Source organism: Caretta caretta, chromosome 16 (assembly GCF_965140235.1).
Source record: "Caretta caretta isolate rCarCar2 chromosome 16, rCarCar1.hap1, whole genome shotgun sequence".
Lineage (NCBI taxonomy): Eukaryota > Metazoa > Chordata > Testudines > Cheloniidae > Caretta > Caretta caretta.
Window position 1 is genome coordinate 18,618,641 of NC_134221.1, and position 14,018 is coordinate 18,632,658.

General features: G+C 43.5%; 1 protein-coding gene across 3 annotated transcripts in view; it reads left to right on the forward strand.

Annotated features, from left to right (window-relative positions):
- COL5A1 (collagen type V alpha 1 chain) overlaps window positions 1-14,018 on the forward strand; it is a 252,466-nt gene that overhangs the window by 180,098 nt on the left and 58,350 nt on the right. For all 3 annotated transcript variants that reach the window (XM_048822900.2, XM_048822901.2, XM_075120566.1), the window contains exons 29-32: window positions 48-101; window positions 2,237-2,344; window positions 3,194-3,247; window positions 6,236-6,289. In XM_048822900.2, coding sequence (XP_048678857.1) covers window positions 48-101; window positions 2,237-2,344; window positions 3,194-3,247; window positions 6,236-6,289 — 270 coding nt within the window. The remainder of the gene's footprint in view (window positions 1-47; window positions 102-2,236; window positions 2,345-3,193; window positions 3,248-6,235; window positions 6,290-14,018) is intronic.

The following is a 14,018-nucleotide window of genomic DNA, read 5'->3' on the forward strand; positions in this document are numbered from 1 at the left end:
AGTATCCCCTTTGGACAATCAGCTGGTTTTCTCCTCCTGTTATTCAGGGTGAAGATGGCTTCCCTGGCTTCAAAGGTGACATGGGCATCAAGGGAGACCGGGTGAGTATTTGCTGAGGTGGTGAGGTAGGCTGAATGCATCTTCCTCAGAGAGAGAGAGAGAGAGAGAGAGCAGATTTGGGAAAGGGTCCTTCACGCTGGCTCTGGCTGAAATCAGTCTCTTGTAATGAGGATGGTTCTTCAGGCATGTTAGCATTCAGTGATGATAATAATAGGGTGGGGCTTTGAAAGTCCCTCATAAGCACTAAATAACTGTGGTGTTGTGCCATCATGAAATGCAGCTCTCTCTGGGTTGGAACACGATGGTTGTTCTATTGCAGCTTCAAGGGAGAGTGAGAAGGTTTTCCTTGTTGGTGTTTTCCCGATAAGTGCCTGGTATATAAAGATTCTGTCCCAGGGTAGAATACGTCAGAATTCATTTCACACCAGTATCCTGGAAAGGAGTGTCCTGCAGGCAGCAGACTCTTGCATCGTCTTTGTAATGCTTACTCCTGTGTTCACTCATGAGATCTGCTCAGTGGAGAGCAGAAAGTTAGACTGGGTCATGATGAGGCTCTGCACCCATTCTGTACATTCAGCTGCTATATAGGAACCCTGGCATCTTAGACTTGCTGGAATCAAGGAGGGTCTAAATCCCTCAATTCTTTATCCCCATATCAGTAGTAAAATTAAAGCTAGTGGTAACATAGAACCCAGTCTTGCAGCCCTGATGCCTGCGAATCCTGCAGGATCATTTATTTATTTCCAGTATCTCTTCCCCCCACATAATGTTACATCCTCTTTATTTGTTAAGCCGGATGTTGTTCCGTAGCACTGGAACAAAGTCTAAAGTCACCAGGCATGCACTTCAGTTGAAGTGAAAACAGGGCTATGAAAACCACCAAGGGTGCATTTTCATATTAGACACGTATCTTCAGCAGCAGGGCACATTGCCTGGCATCAAAAGCTTTTCAAATCATCAGCCCAAACAAACACAGAGATTCAGATAGCAGCTGCATAGCACACCTGTGCAGGGATCTGCTAGCTATGAAATGGTTTTGTCAACATGCCACCCTCGGCGTTGTATGGATGGAGACATTCTTGCCACTCCTTTCTGAACAATAAAGCACATCTTAGCTTGGTGTTTCATTAATAGATATTAGGCACTGGGTGAGAAGACCCAAGGGAGTGATAGACAACCGTAATTTGTGACATGTTTAAAAAAAATCCTCTTTGTTTGATGACTTGTAAAAAATGCAAAGCAAATCCACCATCGCTCCTGGCATGTAAGAATACCTTGGAGCTATACCAAGGGCCCCATTCTGAACATCATCTTAAAGTCACTCTCCGTTGATCACTTGAAAGCTTTTCCAGCCCCACCTCCTTCTTTTCGTAGATGAAATTAACCTAGTGGCAGACCACGCTAAAAGGCTTGAATCTCACGATGATTATGCATACCCTTGCCAAACAGGTATCTGCCTGAGCCATTCTCACCAAACATACAATCCCTGCTGCCTGCTAGCAAGGTCCTTTGTTTGTTTTTTATGATAAATACCAAGCTGCTTGAAGATAAGGGCTACGTGAGAATTTTGCAGACAAATAGGGTGCCATCTCAGTTACTTGTGAGCAAAATATCAGGCTGCCTGTGTGTTTCCACTGTGAAAACTTCTGTTGTAACCATGCACAATGCTAACTGCCAAGCCAGTTCCTGGCCTAATTTCCCAGTGATTTTCAGGCTGAGGCTTTCATACCAGTCTTTCTTCTGCAGTTTTTCAGGTCGGCCCTAAATTATAATATCTCCCAGGAGTTGCATGCATATAAACTCATGGTTTGGAGATCAGGAAGCGAAAACAAAGGTTCATAGGAGCCAGAGCTAATGAAAGCTATTTCAGTGGAGGGGAGCTGGTATTAGAGAGGATAATTGGAGTGAAGGGAAAGACTGCTGTGCTGGGAAATAATAGCCAGGCTATGTGAGTGAAAGCAGCATGTCTGTTCTAATAACACTCTAACTTACTGCACAACAATCTCGTCTGAGCAGTGACTGGCTAAAGGTTTAACTTCTCCACAAGTTGTTTTAGTGATGCCAGGGCGAGATGGAACATAGCTGTGTGTAAATCCTGCCAGCCTCAGGTGATTTGCACTGGGACATGAGATTGCATGAGTGCCGTCTTCATCGTCACTTCCCTTTTGATTAACAGGGTGAGATTGGTCCTCCCGGCCCACGGGGTGAAGATGGGCCTGAAGGTCCTAAAGGTCGCGGAGGTCCTAATGGAGATCCAGGTCCTCTTGGTCCTTCGGGGGAAAAGGTAACAGTGCTAAAGCTGGAACTGTCCTTCAATGCCCAGTCAAAGCAGACAAGAATAGCCAGGGCCGGCCCAGTTTTACAGTGTGCTGCACCAAACTGTTTCGCCGGGATATTCTCTGGTGGATGGTGGGATGGTTGATGATGGGGGAGTCTGGAGGTTGAGATGAGTCTTCTTTTTGGGCGGGGAAGTGAGGTGGATTTTTGGGGCGATCTGTATTTTGTTTGAAGACATTGGGGTGTGGTGCTGTTTGATATCTCTGGTACACACAGAAGCACTTGACCCAGAGGATACAGCCATGCTGCATTGGGTAGACTCAGGCAGGTTCAGCTGTCACCAGCTCTAGAGTCACTGCTTTAATTCAACACCATCAGAGTGGAGCTGGTTACAAGCTTTTGTCCAAAAAATGGGATTTTGTTGCAAACAAAACTATGGTTTTAGAAGAAAATGTTGAGGTTTTGGTTGAAATCCCCCAGTTTTGAAAATATTAAGGGTTATGGCAGGTATTCTGTGTAAACCCCCCCTTTTTTTTTTTGTTGCAATTTTTTCACATGGAAAAAAAAAAAAAAGATTTCCTGACCTGCTGTATGTGAGAGAGAGGAATCAAACAGAAGGCTTTTCCCAGCAGAGAAGGGGCTTTTGACTGTGCCACTGCTTCTTAAGTATCTTCGGCTTCATGGTATTCATGTGGTCTGATCTCACGTCTGAACTACTTTGAAGCTTAGTGTGTTTCCTTTTGCATAATGCAAACCTTTATTGAATCTACCTATACAATCCAGATTACCATTGAACATGGTGTGGTGAAACAGTCACAAAATGCACACTACATTCTGTTTTTTAATTATGTTACAGGGAAAACTCGGAGTTCCAGGGCTCCCCGGTTATCCAGGAAGGCAAGGTCCAAAGGTAATTTTTTATTTTACTGTTTTTAAACTCCTCTCCAGGAAGCATGGCAGATATCGTCCATGAGAAGTTGCGGGAAATGGGCTGAACTCAGCTTTCTGTTTTATCACTATAAACCTACAAGGCCAGATCTTCAGCTGGTGTATCAGTATAGCACCATTGGTTCAACCAGTGGAGGATGTCATCCAAAGCAGTGGCTCTCAACCTTTCCAGACGACTGTATCCCCTTCAGGAGTCTGATTTGTCTTCACCTCACTTAAAAACTTACGGAATCAGACATAAAAATACAAAAGTGTCATAGCACACTATTACTGAAAAACTGCCTACTTTCTCATTTTAACATATAATTATACAATAAATCAACTGGAATATAAATATTGTACTTACATTTCAGTGTATAGTATGTAGAGCAGTATAAACTAGTTGTTGTCTATATGAAATTTTAGTTTGTACTGACTTCACTAGCGCTTTTTATTGTCGCCTGTTGTAAAACTAGGTAAATGTCTAGATGAGTTGATGTGCCCCCGGAAGACCTCTCGGTACCCCCAGGGGTACACGTACCCCTGGTTGAGAACCACTGATCCAGAGTATTTAACCAAGTATGAAGTCAGTAGAAGCTGTTTACATGAGTAAAATGAGTGGCCCCACGCCCTACAGGTCTGATTCTCCATTGCCTTGTGTAGTCAATTACACCTGTATAAAATGAGTGCAAATCAGATCACTTTGCTTGGGTTAAATGGCCACACAAAATGTAAGGCAATGGAAAGTCAGGTTTTGCCATGTATGTTTAACTCTTTAATGCACAGCCTTCCGTAGGTTTTAGAGAACAATGTAGACCATCTAACAAATGCTTCAAATTGGTACCTGATATGTGGGAGAAATTTACAAACATGAAAAAAGAGGGACAGATTCTCACCTGGTGTAGCTTACATTATTGATTCTGATGTTTCTTTAGTCTCGGTTAATGTAGGGGGCAAAGCATTTGGGAGAGAGGATTGGAAAATGAAAAGATTGTGGGCCCCCACCGTGTAGGGCTCTGCAGGAACCCTTTGATATATAGAAATGAACAAAGTGCATGCGCACTTTTAGGCTTGTAATAATAAAAAAAAAACTTAGCCCCCACGTTATGCTTTACGTCTTCAAAGCTCTGAACTACTGTTAACTAATTAATTGAGGAGAATAACTAATGAGGCGAAGTCTCCTTGAAATTAAAATAAAAGTGCCATTTGCAGAATTGCAGGCATCCTCTGTATCTCATCTACACGCCCACCTTCATTTGGGCTGGTGTCAAATGTTCTTTTTAAAATTAAAACCGAGAGTTCTGGTACATAGAATAAAAGCTGCAGCCTGGTTTTATCATCCCCGGTGGCTTTGGGAACTTACGTTTTTGTTAACATTAATTTTTCCCTAAGAATCATATTTTATTATTCATGTTAATTGCTTGAAAAACCAGGCTTGCTTGACACTGGAGACATAATTAACCACAAAAGATTGTTTCCTGTTTTTGTTTTTTAATTTGCATTTTGTGTTTGTTTGTGGGGTTTTTTTTTGTTTGGTTGGTTGGTTTTTGCGTGTCTGTTAACACATATTTGAAAACTAGCAACAACAGCTACTCTCTATACAGTTGCATCGGAAAAGGAAAGATTAGGGGTAACATTTTTCAGTGAGCCTGAGACCTATTTTCAAAAGTGATGTAGGCAAGTAGAGACAAATTTTTGGTTGTATTGAGGCACTTAAAGATACAGATAGATGCCTAGTGAGATTTTCAAACGTGAGTAAGCAGGTTAGGTACCCAATGGAAGTTTGGCACCTAAGCACCTTAGGTGCTTTCGAAAATCCCACTAGGCATCTCGAGACACGTAAATGCCTTTGAAAATTGGCCCTTCCGAATGCAAGTCCTGCTGGCTTTGAATCAGATGTAGGCTCCTAAATGCCTGAGTCACTTTTGAAAATGGGGCTTAGGCTCGCAAGTCACTGAAGTGCTTTAAAAATGGTTGACCTAGGTGATCGCTATTGTTGTACCCTGCAATGGTGTCGTTCTGGGTAAGGAACATTGGACCAACTCATTAGAAAACATGCTCCACTTCTTAACCATATTAAGCCAATGTGCAGTATTGTCCCCTATTCATGCCCCTTCTTTATATACTGAGGGCCACATTCTGGCTGGCGTGATAGCACAAGAACTTATCTGTAAACCCACAGGGGGCTGAGGGAGGAGTATGGATATGAGCTTTCCTACCAGGGGCATGGTCTCAAGTGGGTGGCCCAGCCATTTGTCACTCAAGCCCAGCCGAATCTGAGCCTGTGTAACTGCAGAAGCCCATCTCCATGTGGTTGTGGATCAGGAGCTCGTGGCTGAAGAGCGGGTAGCTCTTGGCCCGTCTGCGGAATGTCATGGCTAGCAAGGAGCAGAGCAGTCTCGCCGGCCCCACCACTGCCTCTACTCAGCCCCACAAATTTCTCCTGGCCCCAGGCAATTTTAGCGACAGCCAAGCCCCATACAAATGCCAGCCAGCCCCTTTGCCCTGGCTTAACCCATTCCTTCCTAGGACTGTGGGGATCACCTTCTGCACTGCACAGCCAGCCCCCAGGCACCACTTCCCACAGCTCCCATTGGCCGGGAACAGCAAACCACGGCCACTGGGAGCTGCGGGTGGCCATACCTGCGGACCGTCAATGTAAACCAACTTTGTTGGTGGGGTTGCCCACCACTGGTCTAACCCCAATGTAAACCACAGGTACTGATCATACAGGGCCCAATCTGAACCCCATTGAAATAAGTGGAACTCCCATTAACATCAGTGGACTTTGGATCAGGGTGCAGTGCAAGCTACCCGAGGCCACATGCTTATCTGTCATAAGTCTGCATAGTCCCATCATAATCAATGGAGCTACACCAGATTACACCAGACAGGGATCTGGCCCTCATTCTAAAATAGTAGACCAGAACAGTGCCAATTTCAGCTCATTCTCTTGTTTATTTCCCCCCAGGGTTCAATCGGATTCCCAGGATTCCCAGGAGCCAACGGAGAGAAGGGTGGAAGGGTAAGAGCCATTTTGTCTGGCTGCTTTGCTGATTTTCACACAAAACCCAATGAACTTGGAGATAAACCCTTGAAGTGATTATTCCAATCAACAATGCTATAGAGCAAAGAGCATGAGAAAATACAGTATCCATGAATGAGCTCACAGGATCAGAGCTGGAGGACGAGCAGAAAATGAAATCCAGATATCTGCTAAATAACATAGCATCGAAAGTCATTAATGAAAGCCAGATTAATCTTTGTCAGCTCAGACGGGGCCATTGCATTTCCCAGTTTGAGAGTTTTCAGTAAGAAAAGAAAAGAAAAGAAAAGACTCCAGTCTCTCAGCCACCCAACGACCTCAGACATAATCCCCTTTCATTCCATTTCCATGCCACTAACAAGACTTGTCTGGCACAACAAACCAGCTGCCTAGGAAATTTACACGGTCTAAATGTTAAGCAAAATCGTTCCTTACATATTCACATGCATTAGCCCAGTCCAGTGCAATCAGAGCCTTCTCTGTCTCATGCCCCCTCAATCCTGGCAATGAAGTCCCCTTTGGTCACAACTGATCATAAATGTGATGTCATAGCAGGACGAATCCTGGGCTAAATTCGGTGCTGCTGTAATTCCATGGACTCCAGGGGAGTTGTGCCTGCTTTCACCAGGGCTGACTTTGGCCTATTCTATGCTCCACCGTGAAAGGCTTGTGCCATTCAGAATCTCCAGGCTCACCTGGTCAAGATGTCTGGCAAGTGAAAACTGGCCCTTCTGAATGGACTTTGTTGTTGTTCACGTAGCTGAAGTTGCATAACGTAGGTGGACACCCCCCAACCCCCCCGTAGACCAGGGCCAAGAGACCTGCACGCACACAGGGAAATACTGTCGCACTGAAAGCTGATCAATTTATATGAAGAGGAGGTTACCCTCTTTGTAGTCACAAGAAGCTCACCTGTCCATGACAAACCAAAGAACACCCTCTTCTCTCTCACCTGTTCAGTCTAACGGATGGAAGCCCCTGTGAAGACATCAGAATTGACTCTGGGAACATCAAGCTCTGAAAGTAGAGAAAGGATCTTGAGTTCAGCTATTGAGAGAGATGGATTCCAGTAACAGGGCAACTAACAGTGCAGACAGCAGCTTGTCAATTAAATGCTGGATATTTCTCCCTCAGGATAGTCCAAGAGCTTTTTCTGAATCTTGATCCTTCCCACACCATGAAATGCTGCTTTGGGCATGAGGAACTTTTTAGTTAACAGTAATGATTAGAGATGGGTGAATCTGTTCCGATGCAGTATGGACCACCAGGAGCCTAACTTTAGGTTCAAAATTCAGAGTTGAAAGGTTTTGTTAAATGTATGTTTAATTTTCCAGTGCCTCTGCACTTCCTGATTCCTGTGTGGGAGCTGGTGTTATTATTTATCATTTATATTTTCATAAAGCCCAAAGGCATTGATCCCAGCTAGAACCCCCCTGTGCTAGGTGCGGTACAAATGCTTACACTCTTATTTGTAAACAGAAATGCCACATGGCCCAAACAGAAATGGGAAGCACTGGAAAGCTGATCAAGGAGCCCATTTCTCAATCTGATTATGCAGAAGAGGCGTTCAGTGGTTCAGATAAGCTTCTGGAGCTAGATCAGTTAGACTGGCTTGAACCTGGAGCAACTCTAATAAAATCTTCCCTTTACTCAATGGACCTATCTCAGATTTACAACTCAGCAAATGAGCTCAAAATCAGATCCTTAAAATGTGCGTGTCTCACCTGCAAACTTAGATTTCTAAGCCTGTAGATATTTGCCCATCACTTGTAATGAAGGACTATCAGGGCACTGGCCAGCTAACATAAAGAGTCTATTTCATGCAAAACAAACGTGGGTTAGATGATTCAGAGAACAAGTAGAAAGTCATTCTGTGCACCGGATCTGTCACAGTGAAGAAGGGCAGGGGCGGGGGAGAGGGGGCGTTTAGGAAAGTGAGTAGCATTACTTTCCTTTTTATTCTCATTTAAATACAAATTACTTTTAACAGGCATGTTGGATGGGAGTGCAGAGCATATAAATTACTTTGCACAGCATTAATATTGTGCCACCTAATTTTAGTTTATATCTTTGCGGAATTTTTTTATTCTTTTCTTCCACTGAGTAATTTTCATCTCCTGATTGCGGACTACAAATATGTCTCCTTTTCCCTCCCAACCCTCTTTGGCAGGGACTCAGTTGCTGAGCCACGCGGCTGCACTGGGATGGAGGGAGGCGTGAATAAGGTAGCTCTCACGACAGGCGAGTCTCAGTCAGCGTGGCCCTGTAATTACCAAGCCACCTATCTGAAATGCAAAAAGAAAATCCCAGGGCCAGAATCTTGACCTGGTGTAAACTGACACACCAGCACTGTAGTTGCGGGAAGCCAATCCTGTTTACACCAGCTGAGGATCTGGGCCCCCTTAGTTTCATTTGCTAATTTTATTCCATCAGGAGTTACAATGGGACTGCTGGGTTCACAAACCTTTTGATGTCCCTTTTTTAATGCAATGTGGGGTTGGAGCAAGCAGGCAGTGCAATCACCACCCAATTATCTCCAGCACTCTGATAATTCTTTCGGTTTAGACAAAGCTGAAGGGTTTTTTTTTTCTCAGTGCTCCAGAAATTATCATAGAATCATAGAATATCAGGGTTGGAAAGGACTTCAGGAGGTCATCTAGTCCAACCCCCTGCTCAAAGCAGGACCAATCCCCAACTAAATCATCCCATCCAGAGCTTTGTCAAGCCTGACCTTTAAAACCTCTAAGGAAGGAGATTCCACCACCTCCCTAGGTAACCCATTCCAGTGCTTCACCACCCTCCTAGTGAAAAAGTTTTCCCTAATATCCAACCTAAACCTCCCCCACTGCAACTTGAGACCATTACTCCTCGTTCTGTCATCTGCTTCCACTGAGAACAGCCTAGATCCATCCTCTTTGGAACCCCCTTTCAGGTAGTTGAAGGCTACTACCACATCCCCCCTCATTCTTCTCTTCTGCAGACTAAATAATCCTGGTTCCCTCAGCCTCTCCTCATAAGTCATGTGCCCCAGCCCCCTAATCATTTTTGTTGCCCTCCGCTGGACTCTTTCCAATTTTTCCACATCCTCCTTATAGTGTGGGGCCCAAAACTGGACACAGTACTCCAGATGAGGCCTCACCAATGCCAAATAGAGGGGAATGATGATGTCCCTCAATCTGCTGGCAATGCTCCTACTTATACAGTCCAAAATGCTGTTAGCCTTCTTGGCAACAAGGGCACACTATTGACTCATATCCAGCTTCTCGTCCACTGTCACCCCTAGGTCCTTTTCTGCAGAACTGCTGCCTAGCCACCCGGTCCCTAGTCTGTAGCGGTGCATGGGATTCTTCCGTCCTAAATTCAGGACTCTGCACTTGTCCTTCTTGAATCTCATCAGATTTCTTTTGGCCCAATCCTCTAATTTGTCTAGGTCCTTCTGTATCCTATCCCTCCCCTCCAGCGTATCTACCACTCCTCCCAGTTTAGTGTCATCTGCAAACTTGCTGAGGGTGCAATCCACGCCGTCCTCCAGATCATTAATGAAGATATTGAACAAAACCGGCCCCAGGACTGACCCTTGGGGCACTCCACTTGATACCGGCTGCCAACTAGACATGGAGCCATTGATCACTACCCATTGAGCCCAACAATCTAGCCAGCTTTCTATCTAGCCAGCCCATACTTCTTTAACTTGCTGGCAAGAATACTGTGGGAGACCGTATCAAAAGCTTTGCAAAAGTCAAGGAATAACACGTCCACTGCTCTCCCCTCATCCACAGAGCTCCACCATGATATCCAGCTCCACCATTTTTGCATTACTGTCAAATTGGATGAGCTCTTTCAAAAGGCGGAAAGACATATGATGGTTCAGGTTGAAATCTGACCATATAAACACTGAAAGGGCCAAGGAATGAGTGGCCAGGAGGGGAGAGCTAAACTCTCCTGACTCATTGTCCAGGAAAAGGAATAAAGTAATGTGCAAAACTGAGACATGTTTAAAAAAAAGTTGTGGTTTCTGCTCTGAAAAGTGATTATTTCCCAATGATGTTGTGCTACTCCTTGTTTGTTGTCCCAGCAAGTCCAGATCTAATCTGTTCAATTTACACGTTAAAAAAAGAGATGGCTTCTGTAGTTGAAACTCCACATGGCATGGGAAAGTTAAGCTACAATCAACCCGTAATAAGATTTTGCGCTTGAAACTTCGCTAACAAATCTGATATCGATACCTTTCCATGGCTAGTCAGCTCTATGGGGCAAACAGCAGTAAGAAGTGTAGCTAGGACTCTGAAGAGAGAAGGGGTGAATACTATATGCAGGAAAGCCAGCCCAAGGCCTATGCCCACATAAGCCTTCAAGAAGCATTTAAATGGAACTTAAATGGTTTGTAGGCTTCATACTGGGATGAATTCCACTTACTGGGATCAACTGTTAAATAAGAAGATGCTGTTTTTACATGGTCACTTTTTTGGCTATATCACCACTCCATCTATTTGCCCTGCATGCCGTTTGTCCTTTTAAACCATCTTTACAAACGGTTCAGCGGGTAAAGCTAGTTCTACCCCTTAGCGTGTGTATGTATTGGGAGGAGTGCAGCACTTGTTGACAAATCTGTTCTTTATATGAAGCAGCCTAATGTACATCCAGAATGGCTGGGTTCCTCAAAATTACAGCTGGAAGCAATTGCGAAACACTGATGAAAATTTTCATGGGTTTTGGTGTTTTTCAATCAGCTTGACTGAAAATAATCCACTCCCAAGGAGGATGTTGGTTTATGGATTAAAATAACAACAGAACATGGCATACATGAAATCAAATCTGGGAGTACTGCTCTAAGAAAGCATCTTTGGTAAAATATATTCAGTCTTTGCTGGGCTCAATGATGATATTATAGCTTCCCTGAACCCTGTGTGGTTGAAGAAAGAGTCCCAGCACCAGTGACAAGGGAATATCAGTGTAAATGACAGATTTCCTTTCCTATTAGGCCGTTGCATTTGGGTGTAGCTCACAAGTAAATTGGAATAAATCCAAATTGAATTTGTATTTGATTTTCATGATTTTCTATTTATTTATTATTTGTATTTCCCTCTGGCAACTATCTATGGTATTTTCATCATCCAGGGACTGACCTAGTCTTTCCAACGCTCATTATTTAAGCTACTGAAAGGCTCCTTGAGTCATTTTAAAAAAAAAAAACAAAAAGAAAAAACAAAGCCTGAAACATATAAGCACCAACGGCAGAACCTGCATACCTCTCTGACCTCCATTACTGACCGCTGAATTCCAGTGCTGTTGAAAACATACAGATTTGTGAATGCTTTCAACCCTTGAGAGACCTCTCCTAACTGTTTAAACTACACAACAGTACCATGAAACTTCAGAAAAAAGAACCTTTGGCATCTTATGAATTCCTTTAGCTCTAGCATGTTGAATATATTGATAGTTTTGACAAGTGCATATAGCAGGCAGCACGCTCATTAGACAGTAGCTTCATCTAAGTTCTGTTTTGTGTGGCAGATATATTTCCTTTGAGCTTCAGTAAGAAGCAGTGTTTCAGAGAGGTCGAGGTCAAACGCACTGAATAATGATGTGCAATTGCACTACTACTGCTAGCAAACAGGGCCTAAATCCATCTCGTCTGGGAAAGACCTTGAGCTGATTTTGTCAAAGGGAGGCGGCCTCGTTATTCAAGAAGAAAGACTGGCATTTCTAAGAGGGCAATCACAGGGACTAAAACATACACAGTAGCATTTATTTGTGTATCCGTCCTTCCCAATGGACCAAACGGATTTGGAACCAAGTGCACTCAGAACAAATGAAAAATCATCAATGCCTCTTAAGAAAAAAAGTCACATTAGTCAACAGGTCCATGTGCTCCACCAGTGATTTAGCCTGGAAACCCCAGGTGTTCCTTTCTTGTACTCCCCTCCCTATAGCTTCCTCTCAGCTGCCCCCTGACTCTGCTATTCCTCTGACAGCACCCCCCCCACCCCGCTCCCAGCACTCTCCTCATTCAAATCACTGCTTCCTTGGTACCCAAAAGAAACGAGTTTAGAATAATCACAACAGACAAGCAAACAACCTTCTAAGATACCTGGATTTCTCAGGGTAGCCTTGTTTCTAGCCTTGAGTTAGAAACTATTTCAGCCGGTATTGAGGAAAAAGATGGCTTTTGTGGTTTGGGAGATCTGGGTTCGATACCTGTCTCTGCCACAGACTTCCTCTGTGACATTGAGCAAGTCATTTTTAAACTCTTCATGCCTCATTTTCCCCATCCATAAAATGGGAATAATAATGCTGCCTTTCCCCCCAGCCTTGTCTGTTTGGATTGTAATCTCACTGGGGCCGTGAATGTCTCTGACTCTGTGCATGTACAGCATCTAGCACAATCTCGGCTGTAGCTTTTAGGGGATACCACAAATCATAAATACTAATAATACACAGATTGGAAGTGCTTGGGGCTGGCACGGTCTTTATTACTGTTCAGGTTACAGCCAGGTTCTGTGTTCACTCCTGTACTAAACAATAAATTATAAATGGTACAAATAAATACATTTATTAATATCTTGGTTGGTGTGGAGAGAAGCACAGATGTTTCAATGAGGGCTTGCTTCTACAAATGTGCTCTGAGTTTGGATTTCAGTTGTCTTGGTGGCTGCAAACCTCTATTCACATGATGCATCCTGACTCGGGATTAGACTCATTGTTTCAACTTGGCCACCAAAGGGTGGTATTTTTCATAAGCACTGAAAACAGTTGTCTCCTATTCCCATTGAAAGCCAGTAGAAGTTGATTCACTGACTCCCTTAGGCAGTGTGAAAATCTCACCATAAATCCATATTTAGACACCCAACTAAGTGGCTTGATTTATAGGGCTGGCTGGAAAACAACAATTCTGTTTGTGCAGAACATGTTGAGGTTTTTGGATTTGTTTTTGTTTTGATGTAGAATGAAATTAAGACATTTTAAAAATTTTGCAAGAAAGATGTGTTCCAGGATAGCTAATAGCTTAGTGGTTAGAGTATGCACCTGTGAGGTAGGAGATCTATGGTTCAAACTCCTATTTGCTTGATTTGGAGCAGGGACTTAAATCTGAGTCTTTCACCTCCTGACTGAGTTCCCTAACCACCAGGCTATTGTGGTCTCTCTCTTGGACCAGAAATTCCATCCTGGACCTGAGAAATCTTCTCAATGAAAGTTCACTTGAAATTGTTACGTTTCTGGGGAAAGTTCGGTTTCAACAAAAAGAAGTTTAATCGGCAAATTTCCATTCACCTTTGCCAATTTTCAGTCAGTGAGTTCCCACAGTGCTCAGTAGGAGAACAAGAAGTCCTAGCAGATTATCCTCATCCAATGGGTGCTGTAGGTCCTCAGCACTTCTGAAACCCATGTCTAAAGGTGTCTAAATAATAATCTTGTCCTAGGTGGATTGCTTTGGGCACACATATTTGAAAAACTTCGGCCGGTGTGCCTTTACAGTGCTATATAAATTATGAGTAATAGCTATACACAGTGCTGTATAAATGATTAGCAATAGTGAAAAGCAGTGCAAAAATTGTTTATAACTTCAACAGTTTTAACAAAGGATCATATGGGATAGGCGGCAATGGGGATGTATGTACCCACTTACACCATGTCTGAATTTAGCCCACTATAGTTAAAGAGAAGCCAGACAGGAAATTTCTTCATTTTTGTTGTTGTTGTTGAAGTG